The sequence below is a fragment of the Apiospora aurea genome (genome assembly GCF_038362705.1).
Source record: "Apiospora aurea strain CBS 24483 chromosome Unknown utg000008l_segment0_segment0, whole genome shotgun sequence".
Classification (NCBI taxonomy): Eukaryota; Fungi; Ascomycota; class Sordariomycetes; order Amphisphaeriales; family Apiosporaceae; genus Apiospora; species Apiospora aurea.
In genome coordinates this window covers 4,398,151-4,423,338 of record NW_027117395.1, presented here as the reverse complement: position 1 = coordinate 4,423,338, position 25,188 = coordinate 4,398,151, and the positions used below count along the sequence as shown (strand labels likewise).

General features: G+C 53.7%; 8 protein-coding genes across 8 annotated transcripts; 5 read left to right on the top strand and 3 right to left on the bottom strand.

Annotated features, from left to right (window-relative positions):
* Positions 1–1,399: 1,399 nt before the first annotated feature.
* On the bottom strand, positions 1,400–2,543 carry PG986_012838 (t-SNARE; the record flags this gene model as incomplete). Its single annotated transcript, XM_066849060.1, has 3 exons — positions 1,400–1,759; positions 1,829–2,323; positions 2,481–2,543. 3 exons carry the CDS (start codon positions 2,541–2,543, stop codon positions 1,400–1,402), a joined length of 918 nt encoding a protein of 305 aa, XP_066695756.1.
* Positions 2,544–4,801: 2,258 nt separating this feature from the next.
* PG986_012837 (uncharacterized protein) lies at positions 4,802–6,229 on the bottom strand (the record flags this gene model as incomplete). Its single annotated transcript, XM_066849059.1, has 9 exons — positions 4,802–4,923; positions 4,994–5,217; positions 5,288–5,322; positions 5,398–5,479; positions 5,536–5,637; positions 5,694–5,755; positions 5,846–6,043; positions 6,100–6,149; positions 6,205–6,229. The coding sequence occupies 9 exons, from the start codon at positions 6,227–6,229 to the stop codon at positions 4,802–4,804; spliced, it is 900 nt and encodes a 299-aa protein (XP_066695755.1).
* A 721-nt stretch (positions 6,230–6,950) lies between these two features.
* PG986_012836 (uncharacterized protein) lies at positions 6,951–10,413 on the top strand (the record flags this gene model as incomplete). Its single annotated transcript, XM_066849058.1, has 2 exons — positions 6,951–7,357; positions 7,422–10,413. 2 exons carry the CDS (start codon positions 6,951–6,953, stop codon positions 10,411–10,413), a joined length of 3,399 nt encoding a protein of 1,132 aa, XP_066695754.1.
* Positions 10,414–11,568: 1,155 nt separating this feature from the next.
* On the top strand, positions 11,569–13,405 carry PG986_012835 (amidase; the record flags this gene model as incomplete). The annotated part of the gene is made up of 4 exons (XM_066849057.1): positions 11,569–11,627; positions 11,866–12,500; positions 12,580–12,824; positions 12,884–13,405. 4 exons carry the CDS (start codon positions 11,569–11,571, stop codon positions 13,403–13,405), a joined length of 1,461 nt encoding a protein of 486 aa, XP_066695753.1.
* Positions 13,406–14,915: 1,510 nt separating this feature from the next.
* Positions 14,916–16,300, top strand: PG986_012834 (uncharacterized protein; the record flags this gene model as incomplete). Its single annotated transcript, XM_066849056.1, has 2 exons — positions 14,916–15,485; positions 15,545–16,300. 2 exons carry the CDS (start codon positions 14,916–14,918, stop codon positions 16,298–16,300), a joined length of 1,326 nt encoding a protein of 441 aa, XP_066695752.1.
* A 1,384-nt stretch (positions 16,301–17,684) lies between these two features.
* Positions 17,685–19,691, bottom strand: PG986_012833 (TOM (translocase of outer membrane) complex component; the record flags this gene model as incomplete). Its single annotated transcript, XM_066849055.1, has 3 exons — positions 17,685–17,926; positions 17,983–19,432; positions 19,503–19,691. 3 exons carry the CDS (start codon positions 19,689–19,691, stop codon positions 17,685–17,687), a joined length of 1,881 nt encoding a protein of 626 aa, XP_066695751.1.
* Positions 19,692–20,578: 887 nt separating this feature from the next.
* Positions 20,579–21,481, top strand: PG986_012832 (aminodeoxychorismate lyase; the record flags this gene model as incomplete). Its single annotated transcript, XM_066849054.1, has 2 exons — positions 20,579–21,303; positions 21,358–21,481. The coding sequence occupies 2 exons, from the start codon at positions 20,579–20,581 to the stop codon at positions 21,479–21,481; spliced, it is 849 nt and encodes a 282-aa protein (XP_066695750.1).
* Positions 21,482–22,181: 700 nt separating this feature from the next.
* PG986_012831 (uncharacterized protein) lies at positions 22,182–25,111 on the top strand (the record flags this gene model as incomplete). The annotated part of the gene is given in 3 exon segments (XM_066849053.1): positions 22,182–22,578; positions 22,590–23,977; positions 24,023–25,111. The coding sequence occupies 3 exon segments, from the start codon at positions 22,182–22,184 to the stop codon at positions 25,109–25,111; spliced, it is 2,874 nt and encodes a 957-aa protein (XP_066695749.1).
* Positions 25,112–25,188: the final 77 nt, after the last annotated feature.

The window sequence follows — 25,188 nt, the reverse complement described above, 5'->3', positions numbered from 1 at the left end:
AAGCCGCCTCGTAGTGAGTGTGTGAATATGTGTGAGTAAGTGTCTGAGCCCCCTCTCGTCGGAAATCCTCGAGTGCGTACGCCATGAGGCACTTTCATGTATGTGAGTGCACATAAACATTAACCCGGCCTCGCTCGCTTCGCAGCAGAACCAGTTGCATCACGGACTGCGGGCGAGAGTAAATACCGTGTTCCTGTATGTTGGGGGTGGCAGATCATCAACAGGGTGTCTGCGTCACTCCTTGGTACCGCTTGATTTTACCACAAGTGCCCTGGGGAAAGAAAAAGACCCAGGTGTTATCCCTTCGGGTCCAACTTCGCAAAGTTCGTTCCAGAGAGTTTACGAGCTACCCCTGTTTCACCCATCCTTAACTAATTCCCAACCTTTGGATAGGGTAACTCTACATCTAAAAATTGGAAGTCAAAGATATTGTTCGTATCTTCGGCTCAATTCGTTCGATACGGGATGAATAAATGGCATTTTGGTCAATATTGTTATTATAATTCTACACAGTCGACCACGAAGGAAGACACATGCATACGATGAGATGACACCACAAGGTGGGAAAGGAGACATCATAGAAGACCATCACACACACACACACACACACACACACTCTCTCTCTCTCTCTCTCTGGATGTGGAGCACGCTCACAGAGGATCGATATACATACCTCAGCAGGTAGGGTTTGCACATCTTGCTATCATAGCAAGGCCTTGCTCGGGCCAGCGCTCACATAGATTGAGGGAAAGAAAAAAAACGAAATAGATACCCGCTTGTGATGTACATATATACTATACTAGAAGCTGTAATCACACATGTAATCCTTGCCCTTATAATCGTAGAGAACCCAACGAGTGCTCCGCACATCCGACTCGCCGCCTTACACGACAGACTACCAGAGTATATCACCCTCCGTACCAGCTGAATAGCTGCCGGCTCTGCAGGAAATGAAGACTACATGCTCAGGAGCAGCGTGTCAAGTTGCCTCGTCACCAAGGGTTGGTTTCACTAAGTCAAGCTGTTAGGCTTGGAGGACGACTCAAGAGTTTTCTAACTTTTAAACGCATTGTACTGCAGCGCCATTATTATGTAAAAGAATTATGAACGTCATGCCAGCTTTCCGCTTGGCAGAGGCGATCTCATACAAGAAAAAATCCCGCGCAAAAATTACAAGAACCGCTTTTTTACCCCAGCTCTTGAAGGTTGAGAAACACAAAATAAAATACCGCCTGAATGCTGCTGCTGCTGTTTCAAGTAGTCAAACTGTCATCATACTTGGGCCTTGGCCCAAGCCTCCCGATACCTCGAAAATCGTCTCCCCCTCATGTTCCTCTCTGGGTATACGTCACGTGAAACATTCCTTCTCATCATCCACTCATCTTTTCGCCGGTGGAACTTATTGCTGGTTCTTCTTTCCTCCTGCTCCGACCGTAAAGTACAGAGCAAGGGCGATGGCGATGACCACGAGGATGAGCACCACGACGAGCAAGCAGTACCACTTCCACTTTCTTCGGTTGCGAGCGCTGGTTTGGGCCTTGTAGACCTGGGCGTTGCCTTCGTCGATGTGCTTGGTGGTGTCTTCGGCGTTGTTAACGGCCGTTTGAACAGGAATCTCCTGCTGCTCGACGAGCACCGCCAGGTCCTGGAACATCTCCGCAAGCTCCGTAATAGTCTGCTCGATGCGCTGCAGCTCGTTATGACGTGCGCGCACGTTGCCCAGTACTGACGTCGCCTGGCCTGTACGGTTTGTGCGAAGCTAAGAGAGGTTTAGTTAGTCATGTCCTTGGCTTGGGGACTGCTTCCGGATATGCTAGGCAACACTTACAGCCGTCTGGAAAACACCCTCGTTGCCCCAATCGGTACTGGCTGCCTCTTGCACTTCCTGCTCCGTGGCATTGGGGTTGACGATGCGGTATTGGCGGGCGATTTGATCACGGTAGCGCTGGCGATACGCGTTCTCGGCATCTTGGTAGGCGTGAAGCTCGGTCTGGAAATTGTTCTTAATGGTGTTGACCTGGTTGTCTTTCAGGGTCTTGCTGCCGTCTCTGGTGTTTGCGGCGTCCTGGGCCAGGAACTTCAGCTGGTCGCGGATGCCCTGGATGAGAGCGCGGGTCTCGACGGTGAGGCGCTCGACCTGCTGCGCCGACATGCCATTGTCGGCCTCGTCCAAGGCGCGCGCGTGCATCGACGAAATGGCCTGGACATTCTTCTGGAAGGAGGCGAGCTCATTGCGAAGGTGGCCGACGCGCTGCAGGAAGTCGTTCTGAGAAAGCGTCGCCGGTGTCGTGTGTTCTGCGCCGTAGCTGTTCATCTCGTAATCCTGCAATCGAATAACAATTCATCATTAGCCGTCGTCTTCCATAAGAGTCAGACCCCGCTCGTCACTTGCATCGCCCGAGGGCGACATCGAAATTGTGCACTGGCGCACCACTTCGCGCCTTTGTGAAAAGGAAGTTGGCGTGCTGGGCTAGGCTTACCTGCTGACCACCATAGGCGCCGTGGCCCTGCTCGACGCTCGAGTAGGGATTGGAGTAAGACATGGCGGGCTAAAAATTCGATGACTGGAACGATTCCGATGGTTGGGCCCGTACAATGACAGTAATTCTGTTGATGAAAAGAATTGAAGAAGGAATGGTTCGCTGGCTCCGTCGAACGACCTGGTTTGGTGGTGTTGTTGTTGGTGGAGCGAAAAGATCAATGGCAATCTCCCAGGCTGGTTCTTGCTTGAAAGTTCAAGGGCGGCGGATCCGGGGGGTTTGTTGGATTGGGCTTAGTGGTGTCGTAGCAACCAAGCCAGCGCCCTCCAGATTAAGCAAATTAGGATGGATACAGGCCGACCAGACAGGAATCGGGGGAGGGTCTCCTGGGTAAAATGACGTCTTTATTTCTCGGTCTGCTCGTCCGCAATGCGACGAAAGCCGATCTGAGCTACTGTAGCTATCAATCTGAAACAGAGCAGCTCGGTTGGGCGCAGGTGGGTAACAGAGAGACGACGGAAGAGTATTGGAAGAAACAGGAAACGAAACAAAACGTCTAAGCAGGCGGGAAAAGGAGTTGGGGAGGCTCGAGATTATTATGTCTTCTCCAAAGCCCCAAGCACTGGAGCACTGCTGACTACCTATGTCGGTATGGGCGGCCTGCATAAGAAGCATGTACCAAGCAACGTACTTAAGTCAGGACATCAAATATGTACCTGGGCCATGTGAACTGGGTGAGCAGGTACCTCGAGGCGATTGAGCAGATGCTCCAAGGCAAGTCCCGTCAGCCGTAAGCAGCATGGATCAACTCGTGTGGAAGGCTTAGATGGATGGATTTGATGGGTCAAGGGCCAAAAAAACAGCCTCCTGCGCTTCACTGATGCGAACACCGCTCCAGGAAGTACTGGGCGCAATCAATGTAAGGGTTCAGCGTGCGTGATGGGCCCATTATTGCCTGCCATTGGCACAGTCAAACCTTCAAATTCAGTGGGGCCCCAAGCAAGCACCAGCAGCAGAGGAGCAGCGCAGAAGCAGGGCCTTAGCCGAAAGCGAACCTTTTTAGCTGCATGTGTTGCTGCTCTCGGCGCAGCTGCACACCAGTAACACGACCCCGTCAGATATCTAAAATAAGCACAGCCCGCTCATCTCCAGCGCGATCTAGCCCACGGGTACATGGAAGTGGTTTAGTGCTCCCTCCATGGCAAATGGGCAAAAGCACTGCCGTCGTCACTCAAAGGGCTGTGTTGCCGCGTTCTCGTCGCCTCATCCACGTCCCATCAATTCTGTGTCTGTTTTGGGCTCGCACCTGCCTCTGTTACGAGTGCTATCTTATGTAGCCCCTGTCCCTCAAACAGGTAATGGGACTCAGGGAGTCACTATGAGCAGGTAGTAAGTAGCAGGCAGCTCTTGAACACGTTCATCTCCAGTCTTTCTGGTCCAGAAGTACCGTAGGATCCAGTATTGAACCAATAACCACATGCACTTTGTCTAAAAGCCGTCTGCCTGGGAGCTATCAGGCTAGCGTCTTTTCCTGACGTACGGCTCCTGTTCGACCTCTTGCAGAAAGCCTTCGAGACTCGTACGCTTGCGGCACGTTTTGGCTGCACTTCCGGTAAGACAAGTATTACGAGACATTATGTGCGAATAAATGCTTACCGTCCATGGTAATACACATTCCACAACATCGTATTGCCCAGAAGCGGCATACAATCCTAGACATAACCGCGAGTTTTCCATTCACTCGTACACACTTGACTGCCTAAATTTCAACACCCTATATGCAGGAATCTTTGGAACTCCTTTGTCGTCGACTCGCCTCCTGTTTGGGCCAAGATTTGTAGCCCCTGGTAGGCCTAGTAGCGGGTCAACGGTGGTCCCGTCTGCATCTTTGAACCGTTGTACATCGAGCGTCTCAAATGGCCAAGAAAAAAGAAAAAGAACACTACAGGTTCAGGTTGTTACTGCTTTTTATTGCTAGTAGATTATCTAGGCTGCCCTGATGCTTTTGCCAATGGCTGGCCTATAATTTGCGCTACCCCCGTCCAAGAGGCCTTGCGAGTGCACCCATCATCTTTAATGCCTCTCACCAACAAGCCCAGAATGAGAATTCTAATCTTCTCCCACGTCGGCGCAGAAGTTGTGCGCTCCGTTGCTGGACGTTACGCCGATGCTCTCTTCGCAACCCCCACTCACGCTGTCCAATCCCTTGTGCAGAGATATGAGTGGTTCCGCCACGAAATCCAGCATAGCTCAGTAAACCATATCTTCGTGTGAGCGGAAAGTGACCCTAAATGCTGTCCGAACCGACAAGATCGTTTTACTCATAGGTAATCCTTCTTGCGACCTGTTCGTGTATACTGGCTCAGATGCCACTCGACGTCGGCATCCTTGTTGTCTAACAATCCATTGCGGATCTCGAATATTCTCATCGTCATACGAGGACCTTTTCGTTGCCAAATATTAGCTATCGGGGAAAGAGTGAGTAAAGGGAAACTCTGCCTTGATATACTTACCAACTTCGCTCAACTCTACACTATCGTACCCCGTCTTCACAAACACATGATGCCTGATCTCAATGGAGTCGTTGATGTTCACAAACGTCACGACTCTTGATCCAAGTTTTGTTTGACTCGTCAATGGGTCTCGCGGAGGAAACAGATTCCTGAGAACCCTGCACACCCTGCGGCCCAGTCTAGTCGAGAATCCCTCAAATAGGATGTGTGGGTAGCTCTCGCTCCTGTTGAAGAATTAACAAGCAGCTCAGTCGAGATACAGTGACATGACGCATCACTCGGAAGAAGACTTACACTGTACCACGGATACTGCCGGGGATGTCATGGCGCTACAGAAGAATTAGCACGCGGCTCATGTACTCCCTACACTGAGAGCTCAAAAGTATGAAAGGGTAGATGCTTACCAACACGACGTTATGGAGGGAAAACGACACTGTTGGTCCCCATGGAAGATGACTTATGGTCAGAGCTGTCGGAACACCTCGCCTGGTGTCTTCATGTGAGCATTGGTTGCCATTTTGGAAGGAGAGGTAGAGCCATACTTCTCATGTAGAAGGACAATGTCAGATAGACCGGCAGATTGGGTGCTACGAACCAAGTCCGGCAAGATGACATTTCCACGGTTCAGGCGTACAGCTGTAGGGCTGAGTATGGCGTTAGCTCTTTCGTTCTAATATCAAGATGTAGAGTGGGTACATACAATAGCAGGCGCATCTCCTTAGCAAAGGCTGAAAGACGAGCGGAAGGGTCGCGCGATGTGGTCTTCAGGTACAATTGTCGTTAGCGAAGCACATAAGAAAGGCGCGAACCCGACGGCATGAGCGGCATCGACAAGTCAACCCAGGGACTTACGACCAAGATCCTAGGATCTACTATTCCTTCCAATTGGCTGTACTCATCATCCAATTCAAGCTCTTCTTCGGCAGTGCGATCGGGGCGCGATTCGTCGTAAACAAAGTCTTTCCGCAAACTCTTGTCGTTTGAAATCGTCGGGTCGGACAACGGTTTCCCCGTAGCAAGTGACTGTCTCAGCTTCGCCCTCTTCTCCGACTGCGTGACCGGTCAGTATCGTCGTGCCTTCCAACTAATCATACACACAAACGTACTATCTCGGCATCTCGTAGGGTCAATGCCTTGCGGTAAAGGTAGTCCCGCCCTAGAAACGGATCTGTTAGAGGTGGCTTTGGGAAGTCGTATCCGTGGAGGCTTACTTTGCCGAGCTTGTCTGCGAATCATGGCTGTGATTTTAGCGACGTCCTGGCTGCAGGCTCTGTCTGGGCGACCAAGGGAAGGGCGGTGGCAGTGGTTGGTCTGGTGTAGTCGAGTTGCGCGGTCTTGCGATCAAGGGCCGTGGCGGTTGTGATGTTTTGGGATGGTCTGGGTGAACTTTTTAGAGGGGCCCCTTTGAAATGTTCTCGAGGCCTGGACTGCAGGCAGCTAGCTGGAGCCTTATCGCCTATCGCTGACTCCAGAGCAGGCAGACCCACTACAGCCCACCTCACATTGGGGGCGAGCCTTTGGCTTGGATTTGGCTTGACAATGAACCAATCCAATGTGGGTGGGCTTTTTCCCCAAGTCTAAAACTGCATCGCTGACAACAAAATAATCGCCGTCAAATCAACCACGAATGCGAGATTTGTGTGCCGGGCAACCTCATTTTCTTGCGACGAGCGCCTCGATGATGTGACGCATCTTCCTTCCGTGTCCCATCCATCAACTCCCGCATTCATCCGCCCACTTATCCCTCCCGCCGGACCAGGCTCGAACCGAACCAAAGGGAAATCCAAATTATCGACTTCTATAGTGAGTGCCATGCTCCCGCATACCCAATGCTGTGCTTTTCTTTTCGCCCTCTCCCTCCTTCACCAGCGCCCTATTATTCTCTCGGCCACCAGGCCTTTTGGCTTTCTTGCTTTCCTCCTCCAGCGTTGTTGCATTTGTCGCATCGCAAGCAAGCATGGCATCCAACTTACATTCCCAACGCAGCGCTCCAGCCAAGGCTCGCAAAGCGAGGTCAGCCAAAGCTCCCACCTCAACCCGGGCCACCTTCTCCGCGGCCATGGAGGGCGCCTTTACCCATGTCGGCAACCACCTGATATCCGACTCTGCCGCCGCCATAAACGCCGGCGACGATGACCTTTCCACGTTAGACGCCGACGAGAGTTTGTTGTATGGGAAACTGGGTGGTCGCAACCCCGCGAGAAGCGCGCGCCGCCGCACCGACGACGACGACAACGAGACCGAAGCCGCATTCGAGGATGACGACAATGAGAGCATGGCAAGTGCTGCCGTTGGGGCCATGAAGGGCCTCAACCTCAAAAACGCCCCCGAAGAAGAGAAGAAACTGCCCGATCATGCCTGCGCGTATGTTATATCTACCTATGGTCATTACTTCGCATAGCACCACACTTACTGACTACTTCGAAAGCTACTGCGGCATCCACGCTCCCGGTTCTGTTGTGAAGTGTCTTGCATGCAGCAAGTGGTTTTGCAGCGCCCGCGGCAATGCCAGCTCGTCTCACATCGTCAACCACCTTGTCAGAGCTCGCCACAAGGAGGTACAGCTCCACCCTCAATCAACTCTCGGCGATACCGTTCTTGAGTGCTACAACTGCGGCACAAAGAACGTCTTCCTCCTCGGCTTCATTCCTGCCAAGTCAGATACGGTCGTCGTCCTCCTGTGTCGCCAGCCCTGTGGTGCCGCCCCATCGTCCAAGGATATGAGTTGGGACATCTCCCGGTGGCAACCTCTGATCGAAGACCGCGGCTTTCTGTCATGGCTCGTAGCTCCTCCCAGTGATACCGAGCAACTTCGAGCTAGACACCTGACACCTCCCATGATTGCGAAACTGGAAGAAATGTGGAAGGACAACACCAATGCCACAGTGGCAGATCTCGAGAAGGCGGCCAGCGTTGACGACGAACCTCACCCCGTGCTGCTGAAATACGAGGACCCGTACCAATATCAGAATATCTTTGGCCCCCTCGTCAAGATGGAATCCGACTACGACAAGAAGCTCAAGGAAGCTCAGTCCGAGGACGGTTTGGTTGTTCGCTGGGATATTGGTCTCAACTACAAGCATACGGCAAGCTTCACCTTTCCCAAGCTCGAATCAGGTGACGTCAAACTCGCTGTGGGCGACGAGATGCGTCTCAAATACAAGGGGGAGTTGCGCCCAGGCTGGGAAGGCGTTGGCTACGTGATCAAAATCCCCAACAGCCAGAATGACGAGGTCACCTTGGAATTGCGCAAGACGGGTAACGACAAATCTGTACCGACTGAATGCACGCATAACTTCTCGGCCGACTATGTCTGGAAAGCGACATCGTACGATCGTATGCAAGCCGCCATGAAGACGTTCGCTGTCGATGACATGAGCGTATCAGGCTACATCTTCCACAAGTTATTGGGTCACGAAGTTGCCGTCGCTCCTATGAAGGCCAACCTACCTAAGAAGTTCAGCGTTCCAGGCCTCCCAGAGCTGAACGGCAGTCAGATCAATGCTATCAAGAACGTCCTTTCTACTCCACTCAGTCTCATCCAAGGCCCCCCAGGAACCGGCAAGACGGTCACGTCCGCAACTATTATTTATCATCTTGCCAAGATGAATAACGGCCAAGTTCTGGTGTGTGCACCGTCGAACGTCGCAGTTGATCAACTTTGCGAGCGCATCAACCTTACCGGCCTGAAGGTTGTCCGACTCACAGCCAAATCACGCGAGGATGTAGAGTCATCGGTTAGCTTCCTGGCTCTGCACGAGCAGGTGCGCATGCTTGATAGCAACCCAGAGTTGATGAAGTTCACTCAACTCAAGAACGAAGCCAACGAACTTTCAAGCCAAGATGAAAAGAAGTTCAAGCAGCTTACCAGGGCGGCTGAACGGGAAATCCTGAGCAACGCCGACGTCGTGTGCTGCACATGTGTCGGTGCCGGAGATCCTCGCCTAGCCAAGATGAAGTTCCGCAACGTTCTGATTGATGAATCGACCCAGTCTGCCGAGCCAGAGTGTATGATCCCCTTGGTTCTGGGATGCAAGCAGGTTGTGCTTGTGGGAGACCACAAGCAGCTTGGGCCTGTAATCATGAACAAAAAGGCCGCCAAGGCCGGCTTGAACCAGTCGCTGTTCGAGCGATTGGTCCGTATCGGGTTCACGCCTATCCGACTGAACATCCAGTATCGTATGCATCCTTGTCTGTCCAAGTTCCCTTCCAACATGTTCTATGAAGGATCTCTTCAGAACGGTGTTTCTGCGCCAAACAGAATCCGCAAGGACGTTGATTTCCCTTGGCCCGTGGCCGAGTCTCCGATGATGTTCTGGTGCAATCTCGGGAATGAGGAGATTTCCGCATCCGGAACCTCGTACCTGAACCGAACGGAGGCCTCCAACGTCGAGAAGATCGTGACTCGCTTTTTCAAAGCTGGTGTGCGGCCAGGTGATATTGGTGTGATTACCCCATACGAAGGCCAACGCAGCTACATTGTGAATACCATGCAGAACACGGGCACCTTCAAGAAGGAATCCTACAAGGAAGTTGAAGTGGCTTCTGTCGACGCTTTCCAGGGCCGAGAGAAGGACTTCATTGTCTTGTCTTGTGTGCGCTCCAACGACAATCAAGGCATTGGTTTCTTATCTGATCCTCGCCGCCTGAACGTCGCCTTAACCCGTGCCAAATACGGTCTGGTCATCATTGGTAACCCTAAGGTCCTGGCCAAACATGATCTCTGGCATCATCTCCTTGTCCATTTCAAGGAACAGAAATGCCTGGTTGAGGGACCTTTGACGAACCTGCAGACGTCTCTCATGCAATTTGGGCGACCCAAGAATACTTTCCGCCAGAGACCTCACCAGATGTCCTACATCTCCAGTGGCAGCGGCAGCGGTTTCCCCAATGGCCGAAACGGCGGCTTCAATGGCCCATCACCGAGCCATGAGTTCGATGCAAACTCGATGATGTCTTACATTCCCGATGACGTCTCGAGCCTTCACAGTTCGGCACTAGGAGGTGCTGGCATCGGTAACACAGCCTTCCCGCCCATGTTTGCGCACTTCAATGCCGAGCAGTGGCCTGGCCTGCCCGGGTTCAACCCATCCTCTGGTCGCGTAAGTGGCAAGCGTGGTGGTCGTGGAACTGAGAGTGTTGCCGGTGAAAGCGTTGCGACGTCGGAATACACAGACACGACTTCAAGCATCATTGGCGGCAAAGGTGTTGGACAGGGCGGCGCCAGTCTCGGTGCTGGTTTGCCAGATGTACTTCGATCCCGGCCCGCCTCCTACACCCACTCGGATCGGTTGAAGCAATATGTCGAGAGCTCCGGAGGCCGACCTGGCTACACCAACGGTTTCGGACGTCGCTATGATGATGACGAGAAGAGCATCAGCACGGCTTTTGCCAGTCAGATCGGCGGTGGCTTCGATTGAGTTGAATCTCTACAGTGACAGACTGCAATCATCACAATCCCCCCACGAAGCGAGACCGACATCAAGCCGACATCCCGGGCCGCACCTGTACAGCGTTCTTCGGTATTGTTTAACGCCCGATCCCCAACAGAATTGGAAGCGGAGATCTCATGATCTAGGGCCGGTGAAAACGACACGGCTCAGGGCCATAATGTGGTTAAATCACATGACCGATGCAGAAGGTGAAAGGATCTCGATACTTCGCCCATCAGGATGAAGGAGCTCGGAACCAGACGGTTCGTGAGGATCCCCTCTGACTGACTAGGCCAATACCTTGAGTCGCCTTGAGGTTGCATGCATTCAGTCGGGAGGTAACTGGCAATTTGCTATGAGCTGCCGAGTAGAACAGCCAGGGCCATCATTCTTAGACATCATCATTATGTGATAGTATGATTTAGCCCAGACTCCTCATGAGAGCCCTCGAAAGGTCCGAAGACTCGTGGCAGTGGCTGATGAAGTGGGAGATGCCTCGGAGGCATGATGACTCAGAAGGGTCCAATGCCCCTTTTTACTTCTGGCCTTCACACAGTTGATTTGGTCGTTCACCAGCGAAGAGCAGTAGGCACTTGTTGCCTTGACAGACATTCGTTAATACACACTCATTTGCATAATATGAATCTCGGCTTTTTTGCCCCCCCCTAAGACTAGTGAATTATGCTTGATATTATATCCATGTTAGAGGAATACTGTAGATCCGAAGTCGTGCTACTCAATTGGGCAAATACCGATTTTGAGACCCTGCATAAGAAAATGCACTCCAAATGAAGGCTGTAGGCAAAACCAGAGGGATGGATGGCGCAGCACCTATCACTACCCCTTGCATGCATCTTGATTTATAAAGGCGGTAAAATAGCAAGGCATCCAGCACACCTGGAGTATGGGTTGGCCCTTTAACCAAGCGTACTACCTTCATCTTTTTCGTATTTTCATGCCAACTGCTTCCATGTGAAAGCCCCGATTGTGTTTGTCGTCTTCCAAGTCGATTCCTAACCCAGAGGACCAAGTAGCAGTTGTTTTCATCCATTAGGGATTGCCTACTTGGTTCCTTACTTGCCTGCTGAGCAACAACACCCCCCCGCACGTCGCCCCCTTTTTCAAGTATAGTACGGCCGCAAAATGGCTTCTTCGACCAAAGAATTCGATTATGGCGAGTCGTACCCTCGACCTATTCAAGGGTAAGCATTCCAGACATATCCAGCGCTTAGCCCCTATTTCTACGCCGTTAAGCTCGCTAGCCATTATCTGTCTAACGGAGAGAGGGAGATACAGGCCCCCAGTCCCTTATCGAGGAGTCGAGAGAAAAAGTCAAAGGGTATACGGTATTTGTCTACTCATTTTGGCATATTTGTAAGTAAATATTCGTATCGCTTGTTATTACTCGACAGTATCTAATGGCACGGTCCGCCAATCTAGGGTCGAACGTGTTAGTTTCTTGAGGCGCAGCGTCTGGCACAATGCTGGTTTCGGGTCGCTGCGTCGCATCCGGACGCATATCGTGGCCGTGGAACCTCGATTCGTGCCTACCGTGTATCCGCACGACGTACCCGGACTTCCTTCCAGGCCCGAAGAGACAGCGGCGGCAGATCCAGCTTCTACCGGCAGCAGCGACGCCACGAACGAAGAGGACTGTACACTGGACCCGATACTCACCCATTGCTCAGTCGCGCAGTTTCGCAAAGCGTACCTCACTGGGAAACTGACCCCGTTGGCCGTCGTCAAAGCCCTCCTTCCGCTGATCCGGCGCGACATCTCGCCACCGGGCATCCATTCGACGGCCTGGATCGATGTCAAAGTGGATTTGGCTCTCCAGGCCGCCGAGGCTTCCACGTTGCGGTACCGGAACAAGCGGTCACTTGGTCCATTGGACGGCGTCCCGGCCGCGGTCAAGGATCAGTACGATGTCGAAGGCTACGTGACGACACTGGGTTCGGCACACGACTTCACCAGGCGCGAAGGCGACGAAACGTACACCAGCTCGTGTGTCCAGAAGCTCCAGGACGCGGGGGCGATCATCGTGGGGAAGCTCAATATGCATGAATTCGCAGCGGGTAAGTGGTTTGTTACGTCCCTACACCATGGCCGTCGTTTCGCCAAAGCAGATGGCTTCCTAAGACGTTTTCCTCGCAGACACATCTGGTATCAATACCACATACGGGACGCCCCGAAATCCGTATAACAAAGCATATTACACGGGCGGAAGCTCCTCCGGCTCAGCCTATGCGGTGGCTGTTGGACTGGTTCCCATTACACTTGGCACCGATGGCGGCGGGAGCATTCGAATTCCGGCATCCTTCTGCTCCGTGTACGGACTCAAGCCGAGCCATGGCCGCCTGTCCTATCTTCCGGGCGTGAACCAGAACAGCACCTGCGAAGTGAACGGGCCAATCGCTGTCGACATGGGCTCCCTTGCCACGGTATACTCTGTGATCAGCGAGCCGCATCCCGCATCGGCGTTCCCGCCTGCCCCGAGCTTGCGCGACATGCTCTCGCTTCCGTCCGACGGCCTGGTTGCCACCGCCACCGCGACCACCACCACCCGTATGCCCAGGGTCTCGGCGTACCGGAAGCGTGGTTCGACCGCGCCGAGCCCGCGGTGCAGGACCTGTGCCGCAGCATGATCGGCTGGCTGGTCAAGAACAAGGGCTACGCCGTCGTGCCCATCGAGATCCGGTTCCTCGTAGAGGGGGAAACGGCGCACGCCCTCACGGTGCTGTCGCACACCGCGACCGCCCTCCCGGAAGCAACGCGCGCCTCGCCCGCCGTCCGGATCATGCTGGCGCTGGGCCGCGAGACGGGCGCGGGCGATTACATCTTGGCGCAGAAACTGCGTCAAGTCCTCATGCAGCACCTCGCCTGGCTCTGGCGGGAGCGGCACCCGGGCATGCTTATCGTGACGCCGACGACGGCGGGGGCGGGCTGGCCGATCCGCGACCCGGGCGGGGAGATGGGTTGATCTCCTACGGGCTGCTCAGGGGCAGGGGGCTCACCTGGAGGGGTCTTGAGGGGCTGCATGTGGATTGGGGGCGATATGCTCGGGCGCTGGCACGCATTCTACTGTTGAGGTGCACGATCAAGTGTTTTAAGATAGTATTCTGGATGGCTAGTTATTGGGGGCATGCTCATTAGTATCCAAGCGGTGGATTTCACACGTCTTTCTCGAGTTGAGAATGATGGATGGAAAAGACGATTCTCTCTCGTGACAGTTCTCATTAGAGATATGGCCGCTGATGTTTGAACGAGCAATACACCAAAACGGTATTCTTTAAAAGGAAGTTTTTACCGGGAGGATTTACAACATCTAATACAAGTGTGTCGATTCGTCAGTGTAAAGACCGGTTCATCCTTGTCGCGGAGGGTATCATTCACTTGACTCCTGGCCCTCTTTTTGCCGGCGGGAAGTGGGAGGGCCAAGATTGTGGGGGACTCTCATCGAAGTTGGGTTGGGCTGGCGGGGATGACCTCATACGCTGCTGAAACACGTGGCACATGGCCCTTTCGAGGGGAAAACAGACTTTGGACCTCCGCTACTAACGTCCTTGCCCTGTTTCCGAGAGCAGCTAAATGAACCAACGCTTCCACGAATTGGAAGTTCGCCCGTGGCAATCGCAACATCCGCCGGCTGGGCGGTCGTGGAAACGTTTCGTAACGTCAGTGGCTTTGTCGGCTTCAGACTGGCTCAGGTCAGCATCCACCCACCAGACGATAACCGAGTTGACGGGCCCCATCTGGTCTACCTGTACCTCCATACAGTATGATCCCTGCGACGATGTGGTGTGCCAATGTGCCCATCAGTAATCACCCCCCGTTCGGGTTCCCTCCCGCTAGCTCAACCGACCAGTCCAACCCCCCAGAAAGGCCCCCCTGGATGCGGCATCCTGATACCATGCCGCAAGCTTGCGTCGTTGCCCAGCAAGGGTAGGTTGTCTAGACTGTCCAGACTGCCGCTGTCTGGCTGTCTCTCTGTCTGGCTGTCTCTCTGTCTGGCTGTGGCTTTGAAAGCCGATGCTGGCCAAGGCATGGTGCATGGTGCATGGTGCATGGTGCATGGTGGTGTGCAGTGCGCACTGCATGGCGAGATTCCTCTGCTGCAAGATTCCTGATTCCTGATTTTCGGTCCTCCCTGCGCATCGCAACAAAGCGCCTGAGGTCTTCCGTGTCTGTCCATCACTGGTACTTGATCTGTTTTTTTCTTCTTTCTCTTCTTCTTTCCACCGCCAACCATACCTAAGCAAACACCACGGTATTTCCCAGCATACCCACCCGGCCTAGAAACACGGCCATTTCAACCGCATTCATCTTGTCTCGGTTTCATATTTAGATACCCCAACCCCAGCAAACTATCCTTGCGACATCGCCGTCTGCATACCTCGAATACTGCCCTTCCGCCAGCTAGATCCTTCCTTTCTACAATTACTCTATCTCTCTGCTCCTTCGACCGACCACCCTAGAAAAGGTTCCCAAACATGTCTTCAACAACCGAGCCACAGGCAAAAGAAGCCGCCGGCGCACTCGACCCTAAAGCTGGTAACACCGACGCCACCAAAATCGAGCCAACCGCAACAACAGAAGACCACACGACACAGCCGATCCCTCAACCGTCCGAGCAGATCGCACCTGCCCATGCCGATGGCGCTGTCAACCCCGCGCCGTCAGACACCACCGTCAAGGCACCCGTTGAGGCGTCATCACCGACCACCACGACCCACGCTGCTGCACCCACTGCCACGGGTCCTACCGCGGCTTCAACAGCAGCACCGACAACAAGTACGAACGGAACAAATGGGGCAACTGCTCCCGCTGGCGATCTCTCGGTAAAACCAATAAATCTCAAAGATGACGACATCAACCCGCCCGATTTTCAGGGCGAGGTGCAGACCAACAATGATCTTCCTGCTCAGGCGACCTTGAAAAAGCTGGAGAACCATACAGTGCTAGACGCCAGCCGCAAATCGCATACCTTCAAGAGTCTGTACTCGGGCCCCAATGTAGCACGCCGCGTGCTGATCATATTCGTGCGCCACTTCTTTTGCGGTGTAAGTCACTAATCGCCCGCACCAACAGGGTAACTGAAGCTAATATCTATCGCGGACAGAACTGCCAGGAGTATCTGCGCCAGCTATCCGCTTCCATCACGCCAGAGGCTCTTCTGGCATTGCCGGTGCCAACCTTCATTGCCGTAATCGGCTGTGGTGCGCCGGAGCTCATCAACACATATATCTCGGAAACCAACTGTCCTTTCCCCGTCTATGCCGATCCCACCAAGGTTCTCTATAACGAACTTGGCATGGTTCGGACTTTGGCCATGGGCGAACGACCGGCGTACATGCAGCACAAATCAGTGGCCCAGACTGTCATGTCCGGCATCGTACAGGGGCTGAAGCAGGTCAAGTCGGGCCTGGTCCTCAAGATGGGCGACCAACGCCAGGTAGGCGGCGAGTTCCTGTTCGAGCCCGCGTCCCTGTCTCTGGACTCGCCCATCCCGACCCCCTCGGACGAGGAGAAGACGATCGACCTGGACGAGAAGACTCTGCCAATCGACGACGAGAAGAGCGAGGAGAAGAAGGTCACCTGGTGCCACCGCATGCGCACGACGCGTGACCACGTCGAGATACCCGAGCTCATGGAGGTGCTCGGGCTCGACGGCGGGGGCGTCCCCAAGCTCAATGCCGCCAAGCGGTACGAGAATGCCCTCCGGACCCGCAAAGGCACGGGCGTCAGCATGGCCAAGCAGATGAGCCGCGCGAGCATGGACGCCAAGACGGCGAGGAGCAGCGTGGGGAGTTCCATTATGGCGGCGGAGGCCGCAACTGCAACTGCCACTACGGGCGCTGGCGCGAGGGCGGCGTAGAGCAAACGCGAATCTCTGGGTCCAGTCGTCCCCCGACTAGTAAACACTTAGGGCGATGCTGCTTTCTTTCGTACGAGAACAGGCAAGCACGCCATGGATACTGGTGGCCGGGACTTTTTACTTTGGACATGTCTCATCTTCACGTTTGCCCAGGGCCTCTGGGTAAGGACGACCAGGGGGTGAAATGAGACTACATGAAACGATCCCCTTGGTAGGGGCATAAAAGCTCTGTAGACGGGTGTTCCCCGTGTTCAAGGGGCAGAGGGCACATGGTAGAGCGGTGTAGCTGAGCTTGGGTCATGATTGTGGGTTTTTTTTGTCGATAGCATTGCAAGAGTCTGTTTTCGATCCTATGATACCTCATAATGATAACCTCTACTGTTACGTCCTTCATTCTCTATCTATTATATGTCGGCGATTCAAGATATGCAGTGGGAAGGATGACGGTGTCCCCTGCGTCTCACAACACGTGCTGTTAAATATATGGATCTCTTGCTAACAGCGTAGACAGACGGTGAAGATGTTATCCACGAATGAGAGTAAGAGAAACTCAATGTCATTCCGGGACCAGTCCCCTCCTGACCCACAAGCCGTGCTTTGATCGATCTATCAGATCAAATAGATCAACTATCGACCGTCAACATATCACACACATCACTGGGGGGGGTACACACCATATCATAGTTTCCATAAATATCGTACCGGAACTACAGCTACAGTGGCTGCACAAGGGCTGGATTGGATGGCATAAAAAAGTTATAGAGTGGAGTAGGATGGACGTGGATTACGTACAGTATGGTGTGTGGGTGGTGGGCTTTTTGGTTATATACAATACAGTCAAAGGGGAAATTTTCGTACTTTCTGGGGGTAGGTTTGGGTATATGGACCGCCCCCCAAATGTTTGCTTTGCTTTCTCCTTTCTTGCTTCTTCATCTTCATCTTCGTCTTCTTCATTTCTCTTGGTCTTTTTGTACTGTGCTTCTTTTTCTCCTGGCGCATCAGCCATCATCATATTTGGCGGTTCAAGCCGAATGTCCACAGCATATACCTCATAAACCCGCTCCCGAGCCGGTTTGTCCCTTTTCCCCACGCTCTTTTTTTTTCGTAGCTACATGACGTTGACAGTCGACTTGCGCGGTGGCTAACGCCAGGAGAAAACAACAAGCAATTTGCCTTACAAACGGGGTGGCAAAAGCAAACCTCATGCGCCTGCTTCCTGACAAAAAAATATACATACACTACTACACTGCTCCTAGGCAACGAGTCCAAGCCGAATCCAGAATCATCGTGACTAGAATCGTGGAAAGAGCTCATAATCTGGTATCAAAATACGCGCCTCATGCACCGGCGCCTGGCTGCACACGCCGCTCCTCTCGAAAAGAGCTTAACGGCCAGGGAAGCCAGGGCCGCCCATGCCCTGTAGCTTTGATGCCAGTTGAGGGTACTTCTCCTGGACTTGTAATTGAGTTCGGGTAGCTTCCGCATATGACAGCGCGTTAACGATCTCGCCGGGGGTTCTGGCCAGCTCGGCAGCACGCTCGAAATACTTCAGGGCATCGGTGACCTTGCCTTGCTGCAGAAGGAGCTGGGCCATGGTCGCGACAGCGATGTCACACTCAGGATCAACTAGTGAGCCGGGTTAGTGGAATGAAAGATGGACAGGTTTAAGGGGAACGACTTACTAATCAGAGCCTTTTCGCAGAGCTTCTCGGCCTCGGTGAACTCGGACTTCTGTTGGAAGAGGGCCAGGGCCTTGTTAATGAGGGGCAGCACATTCATGGCCATCGGCTTGGTTTGCTTCTCCATCTCCATGGCGGTGTCGAACTTCTGGATGGCTTCGTCATGCTTGCCTTGGTCGAGGAGCAGCTCGCCATAGTAGTTGTACACATCTGGCACCTTTTCGAAGTTCTTAATGCATCGGCGGAAGGTGGCCATCGAAGAGGCTATGGAGCCCATCTTGTACTGAGTCACACCGAGCTGAATGTGGGAGAAGATGAACGCGGGGTCAAGATCGATCGACTTCTGGTAGTCCTTGGCAGCTTCCTGGAATTCGCTGTGGATGAATAGGAGTTGGGCGCGGTGGTAGTAGATGTCCGGATCTTGGTCATTCTGCTGAACCGCCTTGTCCAAATCCTCCGTGGCCTTGTCCCGAGCACCCTGCTCAAGATGCATGCTGGCACGCTTGACATAGCTCTGTGTCATGGACGGGTCAAGCTCAATGCTCTTGTCCATGTCGGCCAATGCCTCCGCTGTAAGTCCGCGCAGAGTTCTGAAAGTACCACGCAGATTGTAGGCGAGGGCCTCGTAAGGCGCCAGATCGCCAAGCTCCAAAGCCTTCTCGAAGGCAATGGCGGCCTCCTCGTAACCCTCGTGCGTCTTCCTCTCCATAGCCCTCAAACCAATCTGCAGCTGGCCCTTGCCGCTGTCGGGCGACAACTCATCAGTATCTTCCAAGCCGACCGGGCGGTCCTTGACACGGAAGCTCTGAATGTAGTTGGAGACAAAGGTGGGGCTGGGCAGCTTTGACGGGTTCTTGGACTTGATGATTTCCTCGGCCTTCTGCTCGGCAACCTTCTTCAAGAGCCGCTCGACGGCGTTGGCACTCGACTCATTCTTGAACTCGTCAATGATGCAACTGGCGGTGAAATCAAGCAGGGCGTCGCTGTATGACTCGAGGTGCTCGTAGGCGTTAGCACGTCGGTTCAGGGCCTTGACGTAGTCCGGATCCAGGTTGATGGCGGCCGTGGTGTCCTCGACAACCTTGTCCCAGATGCTCAGAGCGTTGTAGCAGGCGGCGCGGTTGGAGTAGAAGATTGGGTCGGGCTTGCAAAGGATAGCCTGGGAGTATAGCTCGATGGCCTTGTTGTAGTCCTTGCCGCCGTAGGCTTTGTTGCCCGAGGCCTTGAGCTGTTGTGCGTAGTCCTTGCGCTGTTCAGCGGTCAAGCTCTGGACGGACTCTTCTGTGATAACGGGCAGCTCGTCGGCGCTTTCGACAGTTGCCGGCTTAGCTTGCTTGGAAGATGTATCGGCAGGTTGGGAGTCAGACTTCTTCTCGGGATCGGCTTGGCGCTCCTGCTCCTTTCTTTTCCGACGCTCCTTCTTGGACAGCTTGGGTTGTGTCGACTTGGGCTTCTTTGGATATAGTTAGTTGGGCTTGGTCTGGCCGAGAGCGACCGGTTGATGCGGGCACGAGGCAACTCACAGAATCATTGCTGAGATAGTAGACAACACCGGCACTCGTCACAACAAGAGTGGCACCTGCGATTGTGTAGACGAGCGTCTTGTTCTCCGAGGCCCAGCTGGTGATGCGCTCCCATACTGAATGCTCGGCGATGGGGACAGCAATTGGAGTGCCCGGAGGCGGCACGGGGGCAGCGGATGCGCCAGACATGGTCTTGAAGTAGAAAAACTAGGTGCTGAGGTGGACGTCGATGGTCAAGGCAACGATGTCAAGTATATAGACTGGGGGAAGTCGGAGAGTGAGGTGCCCTCTTTGGGTTGCGATAACAGATGTGTGGGCGTCGAGAGTGGAGGCCGCGGGGGGTCGGGTCGAGGATAATTGGATGGAAGGAATTGGAAGGAATTGGCTGCTTTGCTTTTGGCTTGGAGTCGGGCTCAGTGTTTTGGATTCGAGGCAGAGGCAGTCCGGATCAAGTTGGCAGCGCCGGCGGTAGTGTCGAGCAGTTACTCTGGTCGATGATGGCGTTTTGCAGGAGCATTAAAAGCATTGAACACGAAAAATTATTAGCGTGACATTTCCTTGGAGGTGCTGTCATGGGCGGGAGGAGCTCTTTCCCTTGCTGTCCACCTTTTCCTGCCTGCCTGCCCTCAGCTCCAGCTGGCTGTTCAGTCGGTTTTGGGCTGTTTTGCGCTCTTGCCTCCACTTTCCAGCCACTCAGACCACTTTTCACACCAAGCTTTTAGTGGGCGGCTCCCTGCAAGGCACACTAAAAAAGATTCGACACAGGCCTACGATCGGAAGTATGCCATCATACGACCAACTGGCGAGCCTGCTCAGCCCTTGCCGTCCAATCAGCGCCCCGCCGATACTGCCGGGTGGGGGGTTCAACCGCCCCGAAGCCGTGAAAACAACCACTCGAGTAATGCACGGATGCACTATTTGCCCATCAGTCTTCGTCCCTTGTAAGTGAGATCAATGCATATCTCATAGTAAATAATGCCACAAGTCCATGAGATGACAGTTTTCCAATTGGTGTCATGCTTGACTCATCTCAGCTGAGCCTCTCGTATTCTTCTCCCAGCATCTCGAGACTTGAGATGGACGAATTCAAACTCTTCACCACTTTGCGCTATGACCCGGCCCTTCTAGCTGTACCTGAACAGGGGTTCACCAACCTGGGCTGGAACCAGAGGCCATCTCCTTTCTACATATTGGACTACCACAGGGACCGGATGCTGCAAGCTGCCACCCATTTTCGCTGGGAAGCTGCTGTCAAACTCATCTCAGGCGAGGAGGGCTTGAGGAGGCTCGAGGAATACCTGGACACTGCTGCCAGTTCCTTTAGCCATGTCCCGCACCGAGTCAAGGTAACGCTGGGCCGTGACGGCCAACTCGCTCACGAGGCTGCACCAATAAACAATGTGCCTCTCCAGAATCTATTCCCTACTGCTTTGCCTGGCCTCCTTGTCACAGATGTTCAGGGCGACCGCTTTGATCACGGCGAGAAGGTAGCCACCAGGGGCGCCGAGTGGCAGGTTCTTGTTGACGGCAAGTCCACAGAGAGCAGTGAGTACACTCACTTCAAGACTACGGAACGCCGCGTGTACGATGACGCACGGAACCGTGTCGAGCTCCGACCAACCGACATGAGAGAGGTTCTCCTCGTCAACGCTACCAATGGCCAAGTCATGGAGGCCAGCCTAACCACTCCGTATTTCTGGCGGGGCGGGAAATGGGTGACGCCCCCTGTCCCCAGGAACTTCGTCCAAGGCGAGGGGAGCGGAGGGAACAACGGCACCTCCAGGAGGTGGGCCTTAGAAAGGTATGCCTTGTCCTTGGCTCATAATCATATTCTTGCTCTCTAACCGTTTGCTAGGGGATTGGCTATTGAGGAGGCTACTCTTGCGAATGATCTTGTGGATGGAGAAGAGTGTTGGCTTAGCAATGGTGCCCGAGGTTTCATGCCAGGGCGTGTCAAACTACCAGAATCCTTGAAGTGATGGTAGGTCTTCATAGAGGTGGTTGTACCATTTCGCACGAACAGAAGGGGTCTTCTAATCAGACCTGCGGCAGGACATATACCCCATGTCTTTCGTAGTCAAGTCTGTGAGGTTTTCCCATGCTGCGGCCTCGCAAGATGCAAACAGTCATTGCATATTGACACCGACAAGACTCGTAAAGCTCAGGTTACGTGTTGGGCTACATTCGATCCCCTACACAGACTCCATCCTCAAGTTGGACGATGTCTTGGTACTTGAAATATCCTCCTATCACCTGTGGCCAAAAGCCAATCAGTGCCTCCCCAGTGTCAGCGGGCAACGGAGGTCCAAGAAAGGAAACCAAAACCAAACGTGTTAGTCCCTAGATTCGATCTGGGTCGAAAGTCCAGGTTCAAGGTTATAAAACTGACAGGGCCCTTCCTCACTTGCTCCAACTTCAGATGTCTGGAACCGAGCTCAACGCCATCCGTCTATAATTATACCAAACCCCCAGTTGAATAAACGCGCGCATGCTATGGAATATCCACCATTGAACCTCACCTTCGTCCAACAAGATCAACCACAGGAGATCGGGCATTCCTTCAATAACTTCCTACCTGACCGAACTGCTGTCTGAAGGCATTGATTCCATCGGTTTCTCGAATACATCCCCGAATATTCTTTCAGTGTATAAGTCGAAGACATCACAAGAGATAGCATCATGCAGCCCCTCATCGAAAACGTTCGCATCGAACACCACCCGACCGGCCTTGGCATCCCTCACCCATCACCCCGTATCTCGTGGGGATATCGCGGCGAAGATTCCAAAAAGCCACCGAAGAACTGGCTGCAGGTATCCTACGAGATCCAAGTGCGGCATAGCAGATCGAACCATCCGGATGTTTTGAGCTTCACTGTCGACAGTCGCAACAACATCTTCGTTCCATGGCCAGATGACCCGCTCGTTTCCCGCGAGAGAACTCATCTTCGAGTCCGCGCCAAAGGCGGAAGCTTCCCCGATCCGCTGACCGGCCTCAAAACCGCATTATCCAAAATACAACCAGCATGGACAGAATGGTCGGATTGGATCCTCGTCGAGGCTGCGCTGCTAGACGGGCGTGATTGGCAGGCGCAATTCATTACCAGTGCAACGAGTACAGCGATACGGGGGAAGACCAGAAAATTGAAAAGTTCCGTCCTATATGGTTGGGCCGTGATGTCGACCTGCCTGCAAAGCCCGGTCGGGCAAGGTTGTATATCACGGCCCTGGGTGTGTATGAGGCGTACGTCAACCGCCGCAGGGTTGGAAACGAATGTATGGCACCGGGTTGGACGTCGTATAACAAACGCCTACAATACCAAGTCTTTGATGTCAAGGATTTGCTAATCGAGGGTACAAACGCAATAGACATCCACGTCGTCGAAGGATGGTACGCTGGGCGATTGCTCTGGGGCGAAAAAGGTCGAACATGCATCTACGGAAAGGAGATTGGAGCCTTGGCCCAACTCGAAATATACCCTGCTGAGGATGACCTTGCACCCAAGCTTCTTGTTTGCAGCGACAAAAAGTGGATTTGGAGAAAGTCCACCACGATTTCAAGCAGCATTTACGATGGCGAGCACTATGAAGTCTGTGATCAGACTTGGATAGACGCCAACTTACCTTGGGAGCCCGTGAAAACAATCGACCCTTTTCCTGAGGCAGCGCTTATTGCAACACCCTGCCCACCGGTCCACATTCATAGAACCGTCCAGCCGAAGAATATTTTCACGTCGCCATCAGGAAAGACCCTCGTAGACTTCGGCCAGAACTTTGTCGGGCGCATTAACATCAAGAATTTGAAACGAGATAAAGGGCAGACCGTCATCATCCGCCACGCTGAAGTGCTCGAGGACGGTGAACTCGGCACTCGACCGCTCCGAAGCGCCAGGGCGACCGATACCATTACCTTTCGGTCGCCAAGGCCACTGGGATCTTGGAGCCCATTGTTCACTTTCCATGGGTTTCGATATGTCGAGCTTACAGGGTGGTCGCTTGATGACACTTTGGAACCAGTTACACCGGACTCCATATCTGCTCATGTTCTATGCTCTGCTATAGAACCCCTGGGTTCTTTTGAATGCTCCAACCCGGATCTCGAACGCCTCCACAAGAATGTCGAGTGGTCCGTTCTGTCGAACTTCCTCAGCGTCCCCACCGACTGTCCTCAGCGTGATGAGCGGCTTGGGTGGACCGGAGACATCCAAGTCTTTGCCCCTACAGCTTCATTTCTCTTCGATTGCGCAGGAATGCTGTCGAACTGGCTAATTGACTTAACCCTCGATCAAGAAACCTCCAACTGGGTCGTCCCATTCGTGGCACCGGACGTGCTCACCATGACCAAGACTATAACCCCTCGCCCGCAGGCAGTGTGGGACGACACCGTGGTGCTGCTTCCTTGGACAATCTATCTATACTCAGGTGACAAGACCGCACTGGAATTTTGCTGGTATTGCATGCGGAAATATGTAGAGGGGGTAATTTTACGAGGCAGTGATCGACTCTGGCACCCTCAAATCTAGCAACTGGGAGACTGGCTTGACCCTGCTGCGCCGCCAGATGACCCTGGTGCTGCGAGGACAGATGGAACTCTTGTCGCGGATGCATACCTTGTCCATGTCACACGCGTCATGTATCGCATTTCCAAGGTGTTGAACGAACCAGATGACGTTTCCAAATGGTACCAGGAAGAAGCCCAAAGGCTTGTCAAGGCATTCCGAGCGAAATACATGACTTCCATAGGACTTGTCGCGGGCGACACGCAGACCTCGTTGGCCCTGGCCCTGGTCTTTGGTCTGCATCACGACTCGAACCACCACGGCCGCGCGACTGCGGTATCGAGACTGATTCGATTGGTGCGGACTGCGAAGTTCAAGGTGAACACGGGCTTTGCGGGCACCCCCGCCGTGCTGCCAGCCCTTACTTCTGTTCCAGGATCTGCGATAAGGATGCCAGGGGTTGAATTTCAACAACAGGATACCGCATTGCAAACAGCTTACGGACTTCTATTGAACAAAGATTGCCCCTCGATGCTATATCCTGTGACAAAAGGCGCGACAACCATATGGGAACGATGGGACAGCATGCTTCCCGATGGCAGCATCAACCCTGGTACGATGACTAGCTTCAATCACTATGCCCTCGGCAGCATAGCGACCTGGCTTTATTCCGTCATGGGCGGCTTATCACCTTACGTGACCCCGACGCCGGCCGCAACAGGGACAGGACGGGAGCCCAGCGACGAAGAACTGGGGCTTGACGAGAATGTGGTGGGCTGGAGGAAGATTCGAATCCAACCCCAGCCTGGCGGCGACGTGGACTGGTGTAAAACCTCGTACAAAGGCGGCTGTGGGCCGGTAGAGTGCAGATGGGAACTGGAGCGTGACGTAAAGGATCATGAAACCGGCACACTCCGCACGAAGTTCAAGATGGACGTCATCGTCCCACCCAACGCGACGGCGGTCGTCAAACTCCCGGATGCTAATGCGCCGGATGACGCCCCAGGCATCGAAGTGGGCTCTGGCGCGCATCAATTCGAGTGCTGGTTCCGAGATCCTGGACGTTGGCCGCCCCAGGCGGTCGTGACGTCCCTCGAGTCGTCCAACAACTAGAGAGACTTGGGCCTAGAGCGCGGTACCACCACAAGCACCCTTGACACGAGCACCCTTGACACGAGCACCGCTGACAC